The sequence below is a fragment of the Macaca fascicularis genome, chromosome 16 (genome assembly GCF_037993035.2).
Source record: "Macaca fascicularis isolate 582-1 chromosome 16, T2T-MFA8v1.1".
In the NCBI taxonomy this organism is placed as follows: domain Eukaryota; kingdom Metazoa; phylum Chordata; class Mammalia; order Primates; family Cercopithecidae; genus Macaca; species Macaca fascicularis.
Genome location: NC_088390.1, coordinates 39136718 through 39158672, shown reverse-complemented (window position 1 = coordinate 39158672; position 21955 = coordinate 39136718). Strand labels below are relative to the sequence as shown.

Genomic DNA, 21955 nt, shown 5'->3' with positions numbered 1-21955 from the left:
AGGCTTTTGAAGGAGAGGGAATCTGGCAAGCACATGGGGAAGAAGGAACCAGGAAAAGGTATGTGAGGCAGAATGAACTCCATGGGCAAAACCATGAAGGCATGGTGCTCTTGGGAACTGTAAATGCTCATTAATGAGAACGAGAGTAACAGAGACAGAGAGAAGTGGTAGGGGAGGTTTTGGTGGATGAAAGTGTTGTTGGTAGACAGAAGTCAAGAGAAACCTGGAGGCTAGACCCTGTATGCTCTGCTATGGAGTTTGGGTGTTATTCTTAGTGTTCCTCATTAAAAGTGGTTTATTGGGATAATCTTTGTCACTACAGTACATGCTTTTATTACCCCACCTATCATACTATATTGTTGTTATTTATGTACACTGCTTTCCTGTTCTCCTTTTTTAATTCCCAGGGTTTGACCCAGCACAAAATAGATACTGAATACATTTGAAGAATAATTATAAAAGTTTGTCATAAAAGGTTTGCACACAGAGGTCATAGGAACACCTTCCTTGGTATCTTATAAAAGATGATAACATCCTATTTGTCATCTAGGATAATTACTGTAGTTCTTCCTGGAGGCAAACAGATAGGCGACTATGTTACCTTAGTGCTTACTTCATACCCTACGGCTTTCCAATGCAAACTGAAATTTGAGTTGCTGTTAAGGTGTGTACTGGCACCATCTAGTGGTGATTTTAAGACCCAGCCAAATTGAAAGTTTTGTATTTGATAACCAAACTTAGAAAATGAACTTCTAACGTTTTGTGAATTGCTGAAGCATTGTATTTAATGTGATATTCTGTTAATATTTGCCACTATCTTTGAATTAACAGTTATGCATTCAATTATTTTCTTAAGACATGAGATCTTGCTGTGTTGTCCAGGCCGGACCCAAACTCCTGGGCTCAAGTGATCCTTTTGCCTCAGCATCCCAAATAGCTGGGTCTGCAGGCATGTGCCACTATGCCCAGCCCTTTAATTATTTCGTACATGGTGCTTGTAGGTTAATAGAATATATTTTATTTGTAATAAAATATTATTTTAGAGCATAATGGTCTATTAGTGGCTTTAAAAAGTATCCAGTGAGAAAGAAGGTACATCATTGGACAAACGTGGAATCTTACAATATTCTAATCTCATACATTATTTGCTGTGTCTCTTAGTTGCACAGTTCCAGGCTCATGAGACATCCTTCTGCTTTTCTTCATTTCTTTTTTCTGTTTGGACAGTGCTTCTTCAAAACTAAAGAATCATCCCCTTTTGATTCTTTTCATTGGAGATACTTGAGCATGTACTGCAAATTTGCAGGTTGAGCCAGAAAAACTTGCAGAGTGAATCTTAGCCTCTTATTATTTTTGCGAGTCTTTGAACAGTTGTTACATAGACATTTTGCTTGTGACATGTAGTTGACTGACAGCTGAGTCAGGGAATTGGATTTTTTTTTTTTTAAAGACAGAGTCTTACTCTGCTGCCCAGGCTACAGTGCAGTGGTGCAATCTTGCCTCACTGCAACCTCCACCTCCCAGGTTCAACCAATCCTCCTGCCTCAGCCTCCCAAGTAGCTGGGATTATAAACATGCACCACCATGCCCAGCTAATTTTGTATTTTTGGTAGAGATGGAGTTTCACCATGTTGCCCAGGCTGATCTCAAACTCCTGGCCTCAAGTAATCCACCTGCCTTGGCCTCCCAGAGTGCTGGGATTACAGGCAAGAGCCACTGCATCTGGCCAGGGAATTGGATTATGATAATTGAATTCACTCATTCCTCATGTGTAAGGATTGTTGTGATTTCAGTAGCAATGTTTATAAAACAAAAACATTATTAAAAAAATCTCCCTTATGCATAACATAATCAGAAGCATACAATTAGTGATCTTTTTTAAAAAGTACTTATTCAATGCCAGTAGATAGAGGGGTATAATTGTGACCATTTTACAGATGAAGAAGCTGAAACACATGGAGGTTAAGTAGCTTTCACAAGGTATCACTGCTATTGAGTTTGCAATGTGAGCATTCAAACCCAGATGTAAAGGACTCAAAATCAATGCTTTTAGCTACCATGTAAACTTCTTAACAATTGAGAGGATACATAGAAAACCCATAGTAGAAAAATGCACCAAAAACCTTGAAGTAGTTAATAACTCTTAAAATACTCGAAATACTTGATAAAAATCTTGGCTTCAATTTATTGTTGAAATTATCAACATCTGTTTGTTTCCATTACTAATTATAGCCAACAGCCTTCATTCCAGCTTAAAGGAAATTAAAGGTTCTTGCTCTTTGGTCCCAAGTGCTTAGTTATTTCTCCTGCTCCACTGGCCATGAAGCAAGCGTGCTTAGAGACATGCTGTCTGTGAACCAGCGTTTTGCTTGCCAGGGCACGCCCTTCGCTCAGTTCTTGGATGTGAGAGAGATGTCTACCAGTATCTCTCAGCTGGTAGAGCGTGTTGGTGGCAACCGCTTGTTATGTGGAAACATTGAAGCTCTGGGTCACATTTGTTTCTATGTGTGGATTACTGTGTAAAAACAGTGGATATATATGGGTTTTCTAAATTTTATATTTAAAAATTTTGTTAAATAGACACAAAGTTGCACAATTGCAGTCATATCATACCTACTCAAGCTTTGTATTCTTTTTTTTTTTTTTTTTGTCCTGTGGCCTCTTCTCACCTGCCCATGTGGCCGTCCTCTTTATTTCTCTCCTTCCACATCACCTGTGTGTATAAAATGATGCATAAAATATAACATGTATTCTTCCATATTTTTTCATGCTTATGTACTCATTTATAAAATATATCTATGTACAGATACAAATACATATGTGATTAGATTTTTAACCCTATTTTATGGGGAAAAGGTAGAATCGTATTATGTATACTTTAAAAATACATGTGCCTTTCAACCAGCTGTTCCATTCCTGAGAATCTGTACCACAGAAGTAAAAGCACCAATCTGTAAGATTATGTATCAAGAGTGTTTTCTGCAGTATTGTTCATAGAGGTAGGACGGAACAGGAATTGTTGAATATATAATGATATATCTACACCATGGAACTTTAGGCAGTCATAAAAAAACAAATTTGATTTATAGCAGAGGTATCTCCTCTGCCATTCTCTCTGTTACGGATTTTACTGTTTATATTCATTTACCAACATTTTAGTGAGGTTCAAGAGGGAGAAAAAAAAATAAATGTATATGACAGTCCTCTTTATAATTGAAAATCTGACTAAGTGGATTTCAGGATCTGCTTTAACTTCTATTTCTTTTCCTCCTAGAGCTCTGAGATTGTCTCCAACTCTTTTTAGCTCTTTCATCTTCTTACCCTTTTGTATTTTGGGAACAGGAAATCCCCAGCCTCCAACAAGTTAAATTCTTCCTTCTTGCCTGGCTTTTAACCCCTACTGGTCTTTTCTACCAATGGCATCTGAAGGGGCACAGCCTCAAACGTTCTCTCTACAAGTTAACTCAGAGCCAATGAAATGTCAGTTCAGAAATTATTCCTAGGTTATTTGAACTTGCTTGGAAATAAGAGACTCATAGGACAGATACAGCATTTCTCTGTAACCACAGCTACGTCTTCCTTTTCTTTTGCTTCCGTACAGATTTGAAAAAGGGCGCATCTATACGTTCATTGGAGAAGTCGTCGTTTCTGTGAACCCTTACAAGTTGTTGAACATCTATGGAAGAGACACAATTGAGCAGTATAAAGGCCGTGAGCTGTATGAGAGACCGCCTCACCTTTTTGCTATTGCAGATGCTGCTTACAAGGCTATGAAGAGGCGATCAAAAGACACTTGTATTGTGATATCAGGTAATTGGAGGGGGTCCCCTGTATTTCCAAAGTCAAAATGTGTTTCATTTATATGATACTCAAGAATCCAAACAATTGATTAAATCTTTTTTTAAAGGTAGAAGCCTGAGCAATTCTATAGGAGAGAGAAAAGTGATGGACATTAAATACCGAATTATTTATATAATTTCTGATAATCCTCTAATCTTGGTTCATTTACGAATACATATTACACTTGGATGGCTTCTGGCCAATTTGTTAGATTGAGCTGACATGGAAAATGTTTCCATCTCATACCCATAAAAGTACTGGATAAAATGTAACAAAATTATTTTAAATAACAAAATGAAACCAAGAAAATGAAATATTGAGGTACGAAAAGGAAGAATGAACTCAAAATCAGACTGGTGCTTGGGAGCTAGTGTTGAGGGACCTACAGAGGCATATGGGCCAGAAATAAGCTTTCAGAGCTAAGGGGCTGAGCGTTGAAGCCCAGCGAGGCGGGAGATAGGCACGAGATAGGCTGCAGACCTCGCATGTTCGAGAACTGGAGCCAAACTACCTACGTTAAGGAGAGCCCTTCAAGGACCCTCATGTAGTGAAATGGGGACAAGAAAAATATCTGTCCACTGACCCAGGATGGCCTCTCCCAAATTGTGGAAATTTCTTCAGGTGCTAATAATACCTCACATTTGCACTGGTGGTTTTATGCTTTTAGAAACACTTTTATAATCATTATTCCAACTCTCTGGTATGTAGAACACTTACTCTTCTACTTGATAGACAAGAGTATTAAAGGGCAGAGGAGTTAAGTAACTTAGTGTTGGAGTTAGAAAATTATATCCTAGGACTATGTTTTGTTTAAAACACATCACGAAAACAATATTGCTGGGTTTTAAAGGGGAGAATAAAAACAGTTATGTGAGTGTGTGGTGTAAAAGCAAAACATTTCTTCACCTTGAGTGCCTTATTCTTCCCAAAATTCCAGCAGTAACAGCTGTTAACAGTTTAGTGTTTATCCTTTTATACATTTTCTCTGTATGTGCAAACACATATAGTCATAATTGCATGTTATTATATTATAAATGTATAATTATATAGAGAGAATTATATCTGTTATATAACTCATTTTTCCATTTAATAATATATAGTAAATATCTTTTCATTGGTGTTTTCTATAGAGCTAGTGCGTTCTTTTTAATAATTGTGTAGTGTTCCCATTAAATAATTGAATCACAATTTATCCAGTTATCTACTAATGGATATATAATTTCCAGATTTTAACCATGACTTACAGTACAGTCTATAGAAATATTTTAAAACCTTTGAACATTATTATTATTTGGTTATGTTAGTATTTTTTAGTATTTCCTTAGGAGAAATTTCTACCAGTGGAATTTTTGAGTCAGAAGGCGTAAGCATTTAACATTTTTGATAGATACTTTGAAATTGGTTCCTTTTTCCCCATCCCCCAGCCATTATCCCAATTGTCATGCTTTTTCTGTGATACCTTGTGTCTGGAGCTTGCTGTTTTGTTTTTTCATTAAAATTGCTCTAATTTTTTAAACGAATTATTTTGTCCCCTTTAAGATTAAAAGAAATTCTCTTGCAGAAAATAAGGTTATATGAATTTAGTTGTAACCACTGTTTGACTCACTACCTTATTTCTTTTCTGCTAGACTATGAGTCCCTGCCAAGTACTAAAACTTTAGTCTTAGTTTACCACATTGGTACTGTTTTCCTAAGTAAATTTTTGTTTGTAGTCTACTCATTATTTTAGTTTTATAATAGTTTTATTTTCTTCCTCATATTCACGTCTGTTAGAACCACTAACCATGTCAAGGCAGGATGAAATAACTCAAAAAAGCAAAAAAATGAAACAGTGCAACATGAGGGATTTTAAATGCATCACCAGTATCAGATTTTTAAATTACTCTATTAAAAATTAGCTTACTCTTGGTTTAAATTATTATGTTAAGCCCTGAACAATTTTTCCCCCCAGGGGAAAGTGGAGCTGGTAAAACGGAAGCCAGTAAGTACATTATGCAGTATATTGCGGCCATCACCAACCCCAGTCAGAGAGCAGAGGTTGAAAGGTAAGGGCACTCTAATAATGGGGAGGAATTCTTCTTAGCACTCCGTTTTCTCTATAGACTTGGCTAGGCCTAAACTCTACAGGTTGAGCATTTTTGGGGTCTAAACCTATGGGTTGAGCATTTTTTGATGATTAAGCTACTTTGATTCTCTTAAGTGCATATTGTCTCTGTACTTTTATTTATTTCACTGTATCTATTTCTAGATTTGTTTTTAGTAGAAAAATACTACTATGGTAAGCTTTACCTAATTATGAGACCAAAAGAATCATTACTCTGAAGCAGTTGAAAGTGTTCCCATCCTGGTTTGTTACTGTTGACTTAAATGTGGTCAGCAGAGCTGTTATAATTTACACTGGTAGGTTCTATTGTTCAAGCTCTCACAGGTTCCTTGCTCTTTTCACCATACCAGGGTTTTAAAAAAACTGTGTTCTGAGAGAAGTGGGACTCTGGAAGGCAGACCCATGCCTTTCCATCATCATCATTACAACATTCAGAACCCACTGACAGTGGAATTTCTGAACAAGATTCATTTTCTAAAAGGATTTCATGCCATACTGTGCTGTTGTTCACGGAAAGATGAGTGATAACGCTGGTCTCTACTGTCTGGGGCCCAGCATTTAGGGGAGCAGCTGGCACATAGTATTTGCTTAACAAATATGTAAGGGATGAATGGGTGATAGCTATCAAGCAACAAGACTCAAATTATGTGGCACAGCCTTTTTGAGGAGAGAAACTGTTTTCCTAATTGGTTACTTCAAAGCTCAGTACTAATTTAGTAAAGAGTCCCACCTCATCTACACATCACAATCTTCAGTTTTATGAATAGGAAGAAAGGATACTGGGTTGGTGTAAAAGAAGAGCGCTTACACTTCACTACCCCGCGTGCCCTTTCTTCTTTTCATCACGTTGGGCTGCATTGCTGGGTCAGGAGAGGCATTTTTCTTAATTGTAACACATTCCTGCTTGTTACTCTGACTTTGCAATCTAGTTTGACAAGGACAGGGATGTGTGTAAGTTTTCTTAATTTCCTTAGGAGCTCAGGAGAGCAACTAGATGAGAAATAAATTAATTTTACACCTACTATAGTAGAGTAAGGCATATATAAATTTACTAGTCTTTCACAAACATATCTTATCACAAGCAGTTTCCCTATGCACACATGTTTTTAAAATATGCTTTTGTTTATGAGGCGGTAAGGTTGAACTCTCCAGTATTAGTGGGAGTAACAGGAGATCTGCCACGTCAAGTCATTTCAGAGGCCAAAGTTATTTCTGCAGGTATGCCTGTATAAGAGGAATTTTATCAGTGGAATGAAAACAAGGATATAGCATGAAGTTTAAAATGTATCCATTGGGAGGGACTGCTGTATAGAAAGTTAGCATTCGTCGAATAAAGAATGCATTAAATGACTGGTGCAAAGGAGAAGTACCATACAGCTTCAAACAAAATAATGAGCAATTTCTGAACTAGTGGAGATTAAATTTGTGATGTATAACTAAGTACAATAAAATATCACAATTCCAGGTTTTATAAGCAAGTGCCTTAAAAATTGTATCATTTTCTGTATCACCTATTCTTTCCCTTTTCAGAACACATCTTTTAAAAATTTTTCTTTATGTAGATAAAATATGTACATTTATAAAAGGAAAAACAAAAATTACAGAATTAAGTTGAAGGCGTAAAAGTTCCCTGAAATCCTACTTTGCCCACTCCGTCAGTCTCCTGTCTAGATAACCATAGTAAGGTGTGCCAATCCCTCCAATTTTTAAGCATTTGCTGGCACATGTGCATGCACACACACACACACATATACATGTGTACACACACATAGACACACAAGGATCCTGCAATGCATGTTGTTTGACAACTTGATTTTATATTCATTAATATATGCTGGACATTTCCATGTGAGTACATATTGATGTACCTCATTCTTTTTAGCACCTGTATAGTATTTCATTATATTGGGAAACAAAAATTTATTTTTATCCCTGTTGGTGGACATTTAAGTTGTTTGGGTTTTTTTGATATTGCAAACAATGCTGGGGTCAGCATCTTTGTATAAATATTTGTATGTGTTTCAGCAAAATCCAGTTTTTAAAAAATTCTAGTCTCTATAAGTTTTTATAATGACTTTCGTGTATCTGTGTTAAAGAGTGAAGAATATGTTGCTTAAGTCCAACTGTGTTTTGGAAGCTTTTGGAAATGCCAAAACCAACCGTAATGACAACTCCAGCAGGTTTGGAAAATACATGGATATCAACTTTGACTTCAAGGGTGACCCTATTGGTGGGCATATCAATAACTACTTACTGGAAAAGGTAAAATGTGCTTAATCTTAATTTCTGAGGGTAATGTTTTAAGTGCTGAATGTTTAAACAAATTATAGAATTTCTTCTATTGACTCAAAATAGCTTTAAATCCTATTCTCCCTTCTGGATTAGCTTTTTATGATAAGATATTCTTCTTTTGTCTTCTCTTCTTAGCACTTACAATGTCAAGTTGGAAAAAGTTGTGGACTTTGTAGATAGATTTAGCTATGCGTGTGAATGGGTGGGGGCACAGGTATGAGTGTGTGCCAACTTCTGGGTAAGGTTTAGCCAAAAATCAATCTTAAGACTAATCAGTTCTAGTCTTTTTGTACATCACCATCTTCTATACATTTTAATTTTAATTAATTTGATATTTCATTTTCTTCTAGTTTCTATTTGTTCATTGCTTTATAGTAACATATATGTAATTTGTGGTCTTACATCCTAATTATGAAGCAAACTTATTTGGTCAGTAAAAACTTAAAATAGGCCCAATTTCTAGAGGATTCCAATTAGAATTCTCTTCTTGGGACCACCAGAGAGGTTATGTCTGGTTTTGTTTTGTGTTTTTTGAGACAGGGTCTCACTCTGTCATCCAGGCTGGAGTGCAGTAGCGTGGCTCACTGCAGCCTCAACCTCCCGGGCTTAAGCGTTCCTCCTACCTCAGCCTCCTGAGTAGCTGGGACCACAGGCAAGGGCCACCATACCCAGCTAATTTTTTTTTTATTTTGTAGAGATGGGGTCTCCCTGTGTTGCCCAGGCTGGTCTCAAACTCTTAGGCTCAAGCAGCTCTCCTGCCTCAGTCCCCCAAAGTGCTGGGATTACAGGCATGAGCTGCTGCACCCAGCTGGTTGTGTCTTAACTAATCTTGATTATCAGTGGACATGACTGCAAGAGAATACATAGAGTTCATTTTTACAGTTAAGCTTGTGCTTTATAAAATTAAGTCTCCACCTTGAATTTACACAGATCTAAGCTGATAGGTTTTCTCAGTTAAGGGTTTCCTATCTCAATTAGGCCATAGCATCCTTTATGACCATATAATGCAGTATAATCTTTATTTTTGTTTGTTATAGTGTAGTCGGACTGTTAAGGAAATAAATGTATTATCAGAGTCAGTTGAAAAAGGACAGGAAATGCCAGGTATTATTATCAGTCTTTTTTCCAAAATGTTTCATGAATTCACTTTATGTATAATACATATTCAATCAAAAGGGTCCTTTTGAATGAACTCATATTTTGAACCCTCTCCTAACAGCGGTGTTTTTGGAACCATCTAAGGCAGAGGTCCCTATGGATTGATCTTGCTCAACTGACTTTTATTACAGGATATAAGGCATTGCTTTTTGAAATGCCAGCAGACCCTGGGGAAAGGAATGTTGAGAATATTCCTCCCTAAGCATTCCTTCCTATTCTCCCCACTTCTAATCCTTATCCCACCCCCAACCACCAAATTCCATCTTTAGGCTCCAGGTTAAAAAAATCAAAGTAGTTTCATTCTTCAAAAAGTTTTAGGGACATCTGTTTTAAGCAATAAAAAGAATTATCAAAGAATTGCAGGGGAAACCCCATAGAGAAGACTCATTCTTAGATTAGTATATAATCCATGGGGTCTTTAAGATATTTAACTGACTTGGGATAGGTCGGATAAAGAAAAAGGAGCATTAACCTTGACTATGCCTTCAGCTCCAGCCACCTCTTTAAGAGGAAATTGTTGGGCAGGTGGGAAGGCTAGTCATGGAACGAAACTGTAAGCTGGACCGGGTGTGAGGAGGGGAGAGGTGATAAAAGGATTATAGGATAGCGGAACAGAGGCTGAGGAAGAATTGGGACCTGGCTCAGACTGGTGAGGAGCAGCCTGGGGAGGAGGGGAAAGGCCAGATGGGTCCATAGAAAAGGATTCAAAGGACTCAGAGCTTGGGGTGGAGACTGAAGGAACAGATAGGAGAGAAAGAAGAAAGATTTGGGACGAGTTGCATTGGGAGCAGAGACTAGGGAGGGACTGATGTGTAAAAGAATGCCTGGATGTCAGGCATCTTAGACCATTTGCCCATTTTATGACAAGAATTATCTAGATCTTGTAGGATGGAGAAATTAAAAGTGCCATTTTCTGGCTATTTGGAACCACTGTAGAGTTTGTTTTGGGGTCAAGCGGTATTGCAGAAGAAAATAAGGCGTTTAGATTTAGGTCAAGTGTGAGTTGAAGAGGTTTTAAGTTCTTGAGAACACAGGCTAAGGGAGAAGAAGGAGGAATGGAGGGTGGAAGGTTGTCCATAGTGAAGGAGGCAAGCCTAGAGCAAAGAGAGGGTAGAGACATGGGCAGTGGCGGGGACGGGGGTGGCACTTGACACCCAGGGGAGGTGGTGCTTGCCACCAAGGTGAAGGATCAAAGCAGGCATCCCCGCGGTGATCAGACACCAGTGGAGTGTGGGTGAATAATCAGGGAGGCATCCCCACGGTGATTCAACACCAAGGGAAGACTGTCTTCCCGAGTCCGTGACCGGCGCTGGAGTTTTGGGTTCACGGATAAAACATGTCTCCTCTGTCTCTACCAGAAAAGGAAAGGAACTGAAATTAAGGGAAGGGAGAGATTGAAGGATAGCGCCAAGACTGAAAGGAGAAAGAGGTTGAGGGATAGTGAGAGAGGTTGGAGAAGAGAGTAAAAAGAGGCCGCTTACGCGATTTAAAATTGGTGAGATGTTCCTTGGGCTGGTTGGTCTGAGGACCTGAGGTTGTAGGTGGATCTTTCTCACGGAGCAAAGAGCAGGAGGACAGGGGATTGATCTCCCAAGGGAGGTCCCCGATCCGAGTCACGGCACCAAATGTCATCAGTTAAGGCAGGAAACGGCTATTTTTACTACTTTTGTGATTCTTCAGTTGCTTCAGGCCATCTGAATGTATACGTGTAGGCTTGAGCTCAGAGGCCTGACAGTTCCCTAAAAAAGTGGCTCCTGTTTTATTTTAGGGGCACATTTTCAGGTTAACCATTTTAATTTGTTTTTTCTTAGTCTCGAGTGATTGTGCAACAGCCAGGAGAAAGAAGCTTTCATTCTTTCTATCAGGTTAGTAATCCGTTATACAGATAATTGATCATTTGCCCAGTTGTGCAGGAAATGAGTATTTGTGTCTTGGGCTTTCCCCTGTCCTATGCATCCCTCATCTCCATTGGCCCCACAACATGTCTTGCATGCACGCATGCACACACGCATGCACCACACCCCCTGCCCTACGTGCTTAAGAGCTTGGATGAGCATGACTGTTCCACCCAGCTGGCAGGAGCTTAGCCAACCAGATGACTGCCTTGGGTGAGCATCCGCCATATTTTCTTGCAGTGTAGATAACACTTTAATGACTGTGGAAGCTTTTGAAATGGTACATTCTAAATGTTAAATTAATTTTTGTTTTAGTTTGAATTGAAGCTGTTGTTTCCATATTTGGGAGTTCCAGAGATCAGAATACAAATTCAGTTTGTTTCACTCATACAGACTAAAAGCAATATGATTAGTTTTAAAAAACAATCCAGATTTATAACTTTTAGGGAGAATTGCCTTTTTAATCATCAAGTTTAGAAAAAAATTTGAGTATTTCAAAAGTGCCTTTAGATTCTAAAGCAAAAGTTTTTAAATAGCCCTCCTGTTGGCAAGTCTTTACACTTAGAGAACAAGTATGATACATTATTGTAATTTTTAAAGCCCAAAGTAATATAAATCAAGGCTAACAGAAAGTAATTGAATGGTGACAATACAATTGAATGCGATTCAGTCGAGTTCAGTTTCTTCTAGGTAACTGCTTTGATGGACACTAATTTGTATATATAAGTTCTGGTATATTCATTTTAAAATCAATTTTTAAAATCTGATAATTAGACTTTTTAAGTAAATGAAAGCATACAGTTTAATTTAGAGAATATAAACATAATACCTTCCAAAAACATGCTCTGTATAAAAGCACTATCAATATTGTGTTTATGGTTCTGTTGGCAATTTGCCATGTTTTAAATAAGCTATTTTTCTACCAAATTTAAAAGACTTCTGTTTATTTCAATAACCTGTAACTTTTTCCCAGTGTTCTCCCCACTTGGGTGAAAGTATTAAAATTTATGTTTATCCAACAGTACGATCATGGTTCCCCAGCTGTCCTCCTTTCCTGAGAGGTACTGATTGATGAGGAAAAGCTGTTTGTTTCCAGTGTGATTCAGCATATGACTGTCTGCTGATGCTTCTTACTTCCGTAGCAATATTGACTTTCTCTAAATTCTGAGACAGAACTATATCCTGTCTGTAATGAGGCTGCTAAGCAAGCAACCACCACAGAGCATAGGATCCTGTTTTACAAATGACAGCATTCAAAGCAAGAACCTTTGATGCCAGTTATATTGTAAATGAGATGAGATATTTTCAGATTAATTTTCTTTATGACTGCATAACATTCTCTGTAACTGATGACATTGAAGCCCATTTACCTTGAAGGTTTAAAAAAATAAACCAACAAACAAAACTTCTTCAAAGCTAGACAAAGGAAGACATAAGTGAATTAAGCCCAGAAAATGAATAAAAGCTAGATTACCACTAAGTTCACGTTTGGTACAATGTACATCTGGCCAATTTATTTCTAACTAAATATTTTTCAGCTACTCCAAGGAGGTTCAGAGCAGATACTGCGCTCTCTACATCTCCAGAAATCCCTTTCATCCTACAACTATATTCATGTGGGAGCTCAATTAAAGGTGAGAATTTCCTCTTTGAGATTGCTCAGATATAAATCAATCAAAGAATTGGAAGAGACATTCAATAATCATCTGGTCAAGCCTGCTGCCTTTAGGCCAATAAGCATCTCTTTTATTCTCTTCTATTTTTTAAATTCTCAAGGACAGAGATTCAGCACATTTTTGAATCAACAACTTTGCTTAAAATCAATTGCGATATTTTATCACCATCTGACGGGAAAGAAGTTTTTTCCTATGTTCAATGTTGTATTTTAATTTCTAATCCTATCCCTATTCCTTTTATTTTGACACTATAAAAATATTGATAGGACTAGGAAGCCTACCTCCTGAGAAGATTCCGTATGATTTGGCCAAAGGCAAGTTAGTAAGACAAAATTAAAATGCACTTTGATTCTCCATTCACTGTTCGAATATTGATTTTGATGCACCCTAGAAATAGTTTTGTGGCCTTTGAGGCATTTCTATTCAACTTTCAAGTTTTTCCATTTTTTCTCTTTTCTTGCATACAAGCACTTGCATACACTTATATGCAGGCATATTTTTGCTCTTTTATTTCTAGTTCATTTTCTGCTAGTAATTTTACAACTAATTCTAATAATAGTTTGTTGATAATAGTTACACTATTATCCTGTTTCATAGGAGGGAAGGTATATAAATGCATATAATAAGATATGGCAGGATATAGATCACAGTATTAATTATTTATTCTGGATGGGTGAGATTATGGATGTTTGTGTTCTGTTTTTCCTTATTTAAAAAATTCTATATTAAAAAATCTATTGCTTTCATAGTTGGGGGAGAAATAAAAGAAACTGTAAAGGAAAAAGATCTAAGACATGGGAGATATTTCTTTAAAAATTTTATTAAAATAAACTAATTATACCTGCATTATTGGTTTAGTTGTATTTTTATTGCTGTGCATAGAAATTAATGATATTTTGGTTTCTGCAATTAATTTTCCATTATTTGACATTTAGGTTACAACAACTTTACTTTTACAGTCATCTGAGAGCAGGCATGTTTGACTGAAAATGAATTAAAAACAAAAAACAATAGAGGGCCACACTCCAGCTCTCTGAGAACTAGCCAGAGGCACTTCAAGATGTGTAAAGAATTGTAAAGTCAACTCCCGGAAAGCCAGTGACTGGGAATGTTTATTTTCAGTCAAATTGTCTTATTGACTAAGTTACTTTTGACCAAGTCATGTAGAGTCCCCACAGAAAGCAAATATTAAATTAATAGCCTTTTTTCTAGATTAAATTTAGCTTAGATTCCCTTTTTATCAAAAATTTCCATGTCTGCTTTCCCCACCTTTTTTTTTTGCTTCCTAAGAAAAACAAAGAAGTAATAAATGATCATAGTCAAAACCTAAAATATGAACCAAAAGGAAACAAAAATACACTAAATCTTACCATACAGAGATGATTATTGATAATGGTTTGTGTCTATATTTATAAATGGAATCATACAATAAATCCTGATTAAATAAACCTGTTTTTATTATAATCTTTCCATGCAAACAAATATAAATTAATATAATAATTTTTATAACTATTGAGTATTGTACTGTCTGTATCTTAACCAGTCCTAAAATGCAGGAATCATATACAATTAAGATATTTGGGGTTGCAGGTAAGAGAAGACCCAATTAAAATCTCCAAAAACAGTAAGAAAATTATCTAGCATAACAGGAAACCCTGAGATGGGACAGTTCCAGAATTAGTTAATCCATTGCTTTAACGATGTTGTTAGGGACCCGGGTATTTTTTTGGTTGTTTCCCCAACTTACAACTCTGCCACACTCAGTGGACAGCTTTGTCCTCTTAGGCTGGTTTTCCTTGTAGTCCCAAAATGTCATCAGAAGTTCCAGGAGTCACATGCAAAGGAGATGTTCATGGCTGATGTCCTTTTATAAGCGAGGGAAACCTCCCCAGAACCCTCCTCCACTCATCCCCTGTAAACACTTTCCCTCGTGTTGTATTGATCAGAATGGCATCCCATGCCTGTGGCTAACCAGCCATTTTGGTAAGGGAAATAAGATCGCTCTGATGAGTTTAGACCAGTGAAGATTTACCTCTTGAAGCTAGGTGGATGCCAGTCACAAAGGGCATGCACACTTAGGAGTAAACAAATCAGGGTTCGATCAGCAAGAAATAAATGAGGGTAGAGGATGACTGTTAGGTAAGCAGCCAACAGTTCCCCACAGTAGGACATTTAGATTTTATCCAGTTACTTTCTGATTTCAACATGGTTGCAGTTTATAATAATAGTAATATCTGATACTGCTGAGTGTTTTTTTTTTTTTAATGTGCTGGTACTAGGGAGGTGCTTTACATAAATCTTTATTCAATTCCGACAACCACCCTGTAAGATATATGTTATGCCTATTTTATTTCTGAGGAAATTGAGGTTCACTGAGGTTGAGTATCTTGCCCAAGGAAAAAGCAAAAACCTAGGAGGAGGAGGGGCTGGTCTGGTTGTCTCCTGGACACTAGAGGAACTTGTACTCACCAGGCAGAGAGGTCCCCTTCCAGGGCCCTTCCTCAACAAGTGAGCATCAGGCCAGGTCTCTGTATCCAAACAAGAGGAGAAACTTACTGAGGAAAGGATTGGTCAAGCCTCTGTGGCTGCTGCTGTGGTAAAACTAATATAAGCATTTACTATTGCTTTATTGTGAATTTCTGTTTATGCACTTGTATTTCCAGTGTGATGGCCACACCTCTAAAAGGGTAGGTGATTCATCTCTGAGCTACCTGTACCAGTTAGTAGAGCTGACTTGCGAAATACGTATCAAGTGAGTGAAAGAATGAAGTTCTAGTTCCAGACTATTTAATAGCTTACTGAATGACTGAGGCTGGCTGTTTTGCTTTTGAGGGCCCACCTTGCCTCACCTGGAAAATAAACCGCCTGATTATATGAGAGTGAAGTGTCATTGCCAGCCTAAACAAGACGATTGTGGAACAAAGAGCCACAAACAGTAGCCAAGCATGTATCTTGGAGGCTCCCATATTCAGCACTTCCATTTGTGATCTCACATTCCATACTGTTGCCTTCACTGATCATGGAGTGGGGATCAGCTTGTCTGAGCCAGCTCAGGACTTGCTCCCTCACTGAAGGTTCCAGAAAAGGGCACAGTGCTTATTTTAGGTGATGACTTTCACACACAAGTGGGCTTTGTACGTGCTAAATAATGTTGCAACTCCTGAAATCATTTTTATTTTCTCTGGAGACTCAACATCCCCTCAAGTGATTTACTACGAAGGCAAAACCTTGGTATAACTTAAAGTAAGTTTTTTAATTGTTGAATTTTAACGCTCATATGAAATATCTGTAACCTAAGGTTTTCATTTTCATCCCCAGTGTTCTATCAATGATGCTGCCGAATTCAAAGTTGTTGCTGATGCCATGAAAGTCATTGGCTTCAAACCTGAGGAGATCCAAACAGTGTATAAGATTTTGGCTACTATTCTGCACTTGGTGAGTAGGGACACCTCTCAGAATGTATTGTCTTCTGCTGAGAACAGGATGCTTTCTCAGAAAACTTTGTTTTTTCCCTGTAGATTTAAAACGTATTCAGAGAAAATTTTGTACATGTTTTAAGAAATTACTGTGTCTGTGATTCTTGCCATCATTTTATAATATTATGAGGCATTTTCCAAGCCACTATAGGGTTGGAGACAACGACTTCAGTTAATTGTCTTTACTGGTATTGTCAAACTTTGAATTGGTTAATTTTAAGGATAAAATAATTCAGCAGTGATGTGACTACTAGTGGTATACATTTCTAGTGGCGTTTGAAACATAGAATCATAGGTTATCAGAATTGGATTTTTGATCGTCTCATTTTACAGGTTGGGAAATGGCCCTGATGGGTCATGACTGCCTCAAAGGCACAGCCAGCTCATCCCAGAGCCGACACCATAGACCACTTTGGCAGATTCATAGGCCACTTGTATCCCACTATACCACACCAAACTTAGAAGCAAAGAACTGTGTGTCAGATTTCTTTCATTAACATTTATGTAATTAGAGATATTTAAAATACACTGAACATATAATCTTACAATATGAATGACAACATGGATTCAAATCTGGAATAAAAATTACTTTTAATATAGCAAGATTTAACTATAAATGAATCAGAAATGTACAGGATCTTTATGAAAAATACTATATAGCAATATAAACAATAAATATTCCTGACTAGGAAGACTTTAGTATTATAAATTGTCTCATCTGTTTGAATTAGTTTTTAAATACAGTGCAGCAATCCCTTTCAGAATCCAAACAGAAATTTTATTTTGTTTTTAACTTGACCTATTGATTCTAGAATTTTCTGGAAAAAGATCAAGTAAAGTATATTAAAGAAGCGTCATGTAGGGTAGGGTGAGGGAAGAGAGAGAACATGACTAGTTCTACCAAACTTAAAATGATAGTGACAGCTGTAGTACTTTATAACTCTTTGCACAAATTCAGCACCAGATGAACAGATTAATCAACTGATTGGTTAATGTGCTGGACATTTGGTAGATGGTTAATAAGTATGTATTGCTTATTGGATGAGTGGAATATAAGTTGGTTAATGTGCTGGACATTTGGTAGATGGTTAATAAGTATGTATTGCTTATTGGATGAGTGGAATATAAGTAGACTCAAACACTTGAGGAAATTTAACATATTAAAAAGGTGACATTTCAGCTGGGCAGGGTTGCTCACACCTATAATCCCAGCACTTTGGAAAGTTTGAGGTTGATAGATTGCTTGAGCCCAGGAGTTCCAAGACCAGCCTGGGCAACATGGCAAAACCCCATCTATACAAAAAATACAAAAATTAGCCAGGCGTGGTGGCACGCATCTGTAGTCTCAGCTATTTGGAGGGGCTGGGAGTGGAAGGATTGCTTAAGCCTGGGACATTGAGGCTGCAGTGAGCCGTAATGCACCACTGCATCCCAGCCTGGGTCACAGACCCTGTCTCAAAAAAAAAGAGACATTTTAAATCAGAAAAAGCTAGACTGTTCAATAAATCCTGTTAGAGCAACTAATAACCATGTGAAAAATAGAGTTAGATTCTTACTTGACACCGTATACCAAAATAAATTGTGGATGGATTAAAAAGTTTAAGGAAAAAGGCCGGGCGCGGTGGCTCACGCCTGTAATCCCAGCACTTTGGGAGGCCGAGGTGGGCAGATCACAAAGTCAGGAGGTCGAGACTATCCTAGCTAACAGGGTGAAACCCCGTCTCTACTAAAAATACAAAAAATTAGCTGGGTGTGGTAGTGGGCTCCTGTAGTCCCAGCTATTTGGGAGGCTGAGGCAGGAGAATGGTGTGAACCCGGAGGGCAGAGCTTGCATTGAGCCAAGATCACACCACTTGCACTCTAGCCTGGGCAAGAGAGCAAGACTCTGTCTCAAAAAAAAAAAAAATTAATAAAATAAAATAAAAAACTTAAGGAAAAAAAAAACTATAAAAGCATTAGAAGAAAACATCAAATGCTCATAAACCCTTTGGAGTAGGAATGGTCTGACACCAAAGAAAGAGAGATCTTAAGGCATAAGATTCATAGCTTTGATTACATAAAAATGTAAAACTTCTATCAAAAACATCATTGAAAACAAAAAGATAAATGAGTAGAGAAAGGGAAAAAGTAGATGAAACTCTGTTTTTATATGTTGAGATGTGTAATGTATTTAGGAAAATAGGTACAAACAAGGTCACCTGAATTATATTTTGTATTGGCAAATATATCCTTGACATAATGTTTCATAATGTGTTATTTTTTTTCACTTTTGATACAGGGAAATTTAAAATTTGTAGTAGATGGTGACACGCCTCTTATTGAGAATGGCAAAGTGGTATCTATCATAGCAGAATTGCTGTCTACTAAGACAGACATGGTTGAGAAAGCCCTTCTTTACCGGACCGTGGCTACAGGCCGTGACATCATCGACAAGCAGCACACAGAACAAGAGGCCAGCTACGGCAGAGACGCCTTTGCCAAGGTGAGAGTGTAACTGACCCTCTGTCACCTGGTGTTGATCACAGTGGGAATTCGAGTGAAATCCTGTGAGCGTGTATTCAGACATTCTTGAAAGAGGGTTAAGGCTTTTGGAAACCATAATGATACTTTTTGGCCATTGAAGCCTCAGTAAAACTCCCAGATGTAAGCATCACTGCCAGAAAAGGTTCTGAGAAGAGTGGAAGCTGACTGGGGGCGGTGCTCATGAGGGCTTCGTGTGCACAGCTCCTCTCATGGCCTCCTGTGCTGCTTCTCTCACTCAATAATACGTCGCCAGAGTCAACTGACTGAGCTCTGATCCATTTTTTTTAAGTTTTATTTATTTTTAATTGATAATAATTGTATATGTTTATGGGTACAATGGGATATTTCAGGACATGTACACATTATGGAATGATCCGATCAGGCTAATTAGCATACCTCTTACCTCACTTATTTATTTGTAATGAGAGCATTTAAAATCCACTCTTAGCAATTTGAAACATTATTAATATTATTGTTAACAACAGTCACCCTGCTTTGCGGTGGATCACCAGAAGTTATTCTTCCTGTCTAACTGAAACTTTACCGTTTGACTAATGTCTCACACTTTCTGCATCCACCCCCGTCCTCTATCCTCTGGTAATCACCATTCTATTCTCTGCTTCTATGAGTTTGACTTTTTCAGATTGCATAGAGGTGAGATCACACAATATTTGTCTTTTTGTGCCTGACTTATTTCACTTAGCATAATGTCCTCCAGGTCTGTGTACCAAGCCTGCAGTGATAGTACTACAATTTATTTAACCATCTTCCTTTTAAGTCATCCACTTTGCTTCCCTTTTTTGCAACTGCAAGCAGTGCTGCACGTCTTTATACATCTATGCTTACACACTAGTGCTTTTGTTTCAGTTTAATGGATTCCCAGGAGTAGTCTTGCCAGGTCAAAGGGTATACTTATTTTATTTTTATTTTTTGAGATGGAGTCTTGCTCTGTCATCTAGGCTGGAGTGCAGTGGCACAATCTTGGCTCACTGCAACCTCCACCTGCCAGGTTCAAGTGATTCTCCTGTCTCAGCCTCCCAAGTAGCTGGGATTACAGGAGTGTGCCACCACACCTAGCTAATTTTTGTATTCTTAGTAGAGACAGAGTTTCACCATGTTGACCAGGCTGGTCTCAGACTCCTGACCTCAAGCAATCTACCTGCCTCGACCTCTCAAAGTGCTGGGATTACAGGCGTGAGCCACCACACCTGCCATATACTTATTTTAAACTTCATTTTTACTGATTTTATGATTGCATGGTAATATTTTATTGTTACTTTTATTTCATTACTAGTGTATTTGAGCGTCTTATATTTTTGTAGAGTATTTAAACATATTCTAAGAAATGCCTGGGTATATCTTTTGTACATTTTTCTTTGGAGCTGTTATTTTTTTATTGTCAATTTCTATCTTAGCATATCATAAACTTTAACCCTTTGTCTATTTATCTGTGTGGCAAGCATTGTATTTTCTCATGTCTAACTTTTGTTGTTGTTTTACTAGTTGATTAGTTTACTGTCTATTTCATTTTTTACTCTTGTAAGTTAGTCTTGGGGGAATTTGAATTTTTCCTAAGTGCAATGGAGAGCAATAGGGAGGACTTTAAGGAGGGGCAATGACTCAAGTTTGCTTTTTTTTTTTTTTTTTGGCTGGAGTGCAGTGGCACGATCTCAGCTCACTGCAAGCTCTGCCTCCCGGGTTCATGCCATTCTCCTGCCTCAGCCTCCCAAGTAGCTGGAACTATAGGCGCCCGCCACCACGCCCAGCTAATTTTTTGTATTTTTGGTAGAGACGGGGTTTCACTGTGTTGGCCAGGATGGTCTCAATCTCCTGACTTTGTGATCTGCCCACCTCGGCCTCCCAAAGTGCTGGGATTACAGGCGTGAGCCACCACGCCCGACCTTTTTTTTTTTTTTTTTGAGATGGTGTCTTGCTCTGTCACCCAGGCTTAAATGCAGTGGTACAATCTCAGCTCACTGCAACCTCCACCTCCTGGGTTCAAGCAGTTCTCCTGCCTCAGCCTACTGAGTAGCTGGGATTACAGGCACCCACCACCATGCCTGGCTAATTTTTGTATTTTTAGTAGAGATGGGGTCTCATGTTGGCCAGGCTGGTCTCAAATTCCTGACCTCAGGTGATCTGCCCACCTTGGCCTCCCAGAGTGCTGGGATTACAGGCGTGAGCCACTGCACCTGGCAAGTTTGCATTTTTAAAATGATCATTCTGGCTTTAGTATGGAGAATGTTATGAGGGCTAGAGTAAGAATGGAAGCAAAGAGGCCAATTAAGGGGATATTATGTTAATCCAGGAAAGAGATGAGGGCAGCTTGGACCAGAAAGGTGGAAGTACAAATGGGGAGAGGACGAGGATTTGAAATGGACTGTGTTGAGAAAATAAAATCCATAGGACCTATTATGTGGAGAATGAGAGAAGCAAGGATAATACTTTAACATGGTCTGGCTCCAGCCCACCTCTCCCGCCTCATTTCTTACCATACCCAGCCCCCCTTTCTTCAGCCTAGCGTATTAGTCTTCTCTCAGTCCTCACAGATTATCCTGATCCCTTTCTCCTTCCAGTCACAGGGCCTGTGCACATCTGTTCCCTCTGCTTGGACTGCTCTTCTCTACTCTCTTGCCTGGCTGCCTCTTACTCATCCTTCTGGTCTCAGGTCAAGTATCACTTTCCCAGAGAGGCCTTCCCTAACCTCCCTGAGCACTGCATAGATTAAATTCCCCTAAGACCCCATGTACCTCTCCTTTAGTGTGGATATGTGTCTGCGAAGTGGGGGGCAAGTGAGAGAGACAGAATAATTTTTTCCTTCACTCTGTTCCCTAAGTTTCTTGGAGATTGAGACCATATTTGTGTTTGCCTAGACCTGTATCTCTAACAAACTATATGTAATAAGTATTCAGCAAATATTTGTTGAATAAATGAGTGAATTTCTAAGTGGTGCTATTTATTTGTGGCTAAAAGTAGGATAGGAACAGTTGT

General features: G+C 38.2%; 1 protein-coding gene across 2 annotated transcripts in view; it reads left to right on the top strand.

Moving 5' to 3' along the window:
* Positions 1 to 21955, top strand: part of MYO1D (myosin ID) — a 377798-nt gene that overhangs the window by 93283 nt on the left and 262560 nt on the right. For both annotated transcript variants that reach the window (XM_005583409.4, XM_065532339.2), the window contains exons 2-8: positions 3602 to 3810; positions 5792 to 5885; positions 8041 to 8206; positions 11206 to 11259; positions 12828 to 12923; positions 16284 to 16400; positions 18720 to 18923. In XM_005583409.4, the coding sequence (XP_005583466.1) occupies positions 3602 to 3810; positions 5792 to 5885; positions 8041 to 8206; positions 11206 to 11259; positions 12828 to 12923; positions 16284 to 16400; positions 18720 to 18923 (940 nt within the window). The remainder of the gene's footprint in view (positions 1 to 3601; positions 3811 to 5791; positions 5886 to 8040; positions 8207 to 11205; positions 11260 to 12827; positions 12924 to 16283; positions 16401 to 18719; positions 18924 to 21955) is intronic.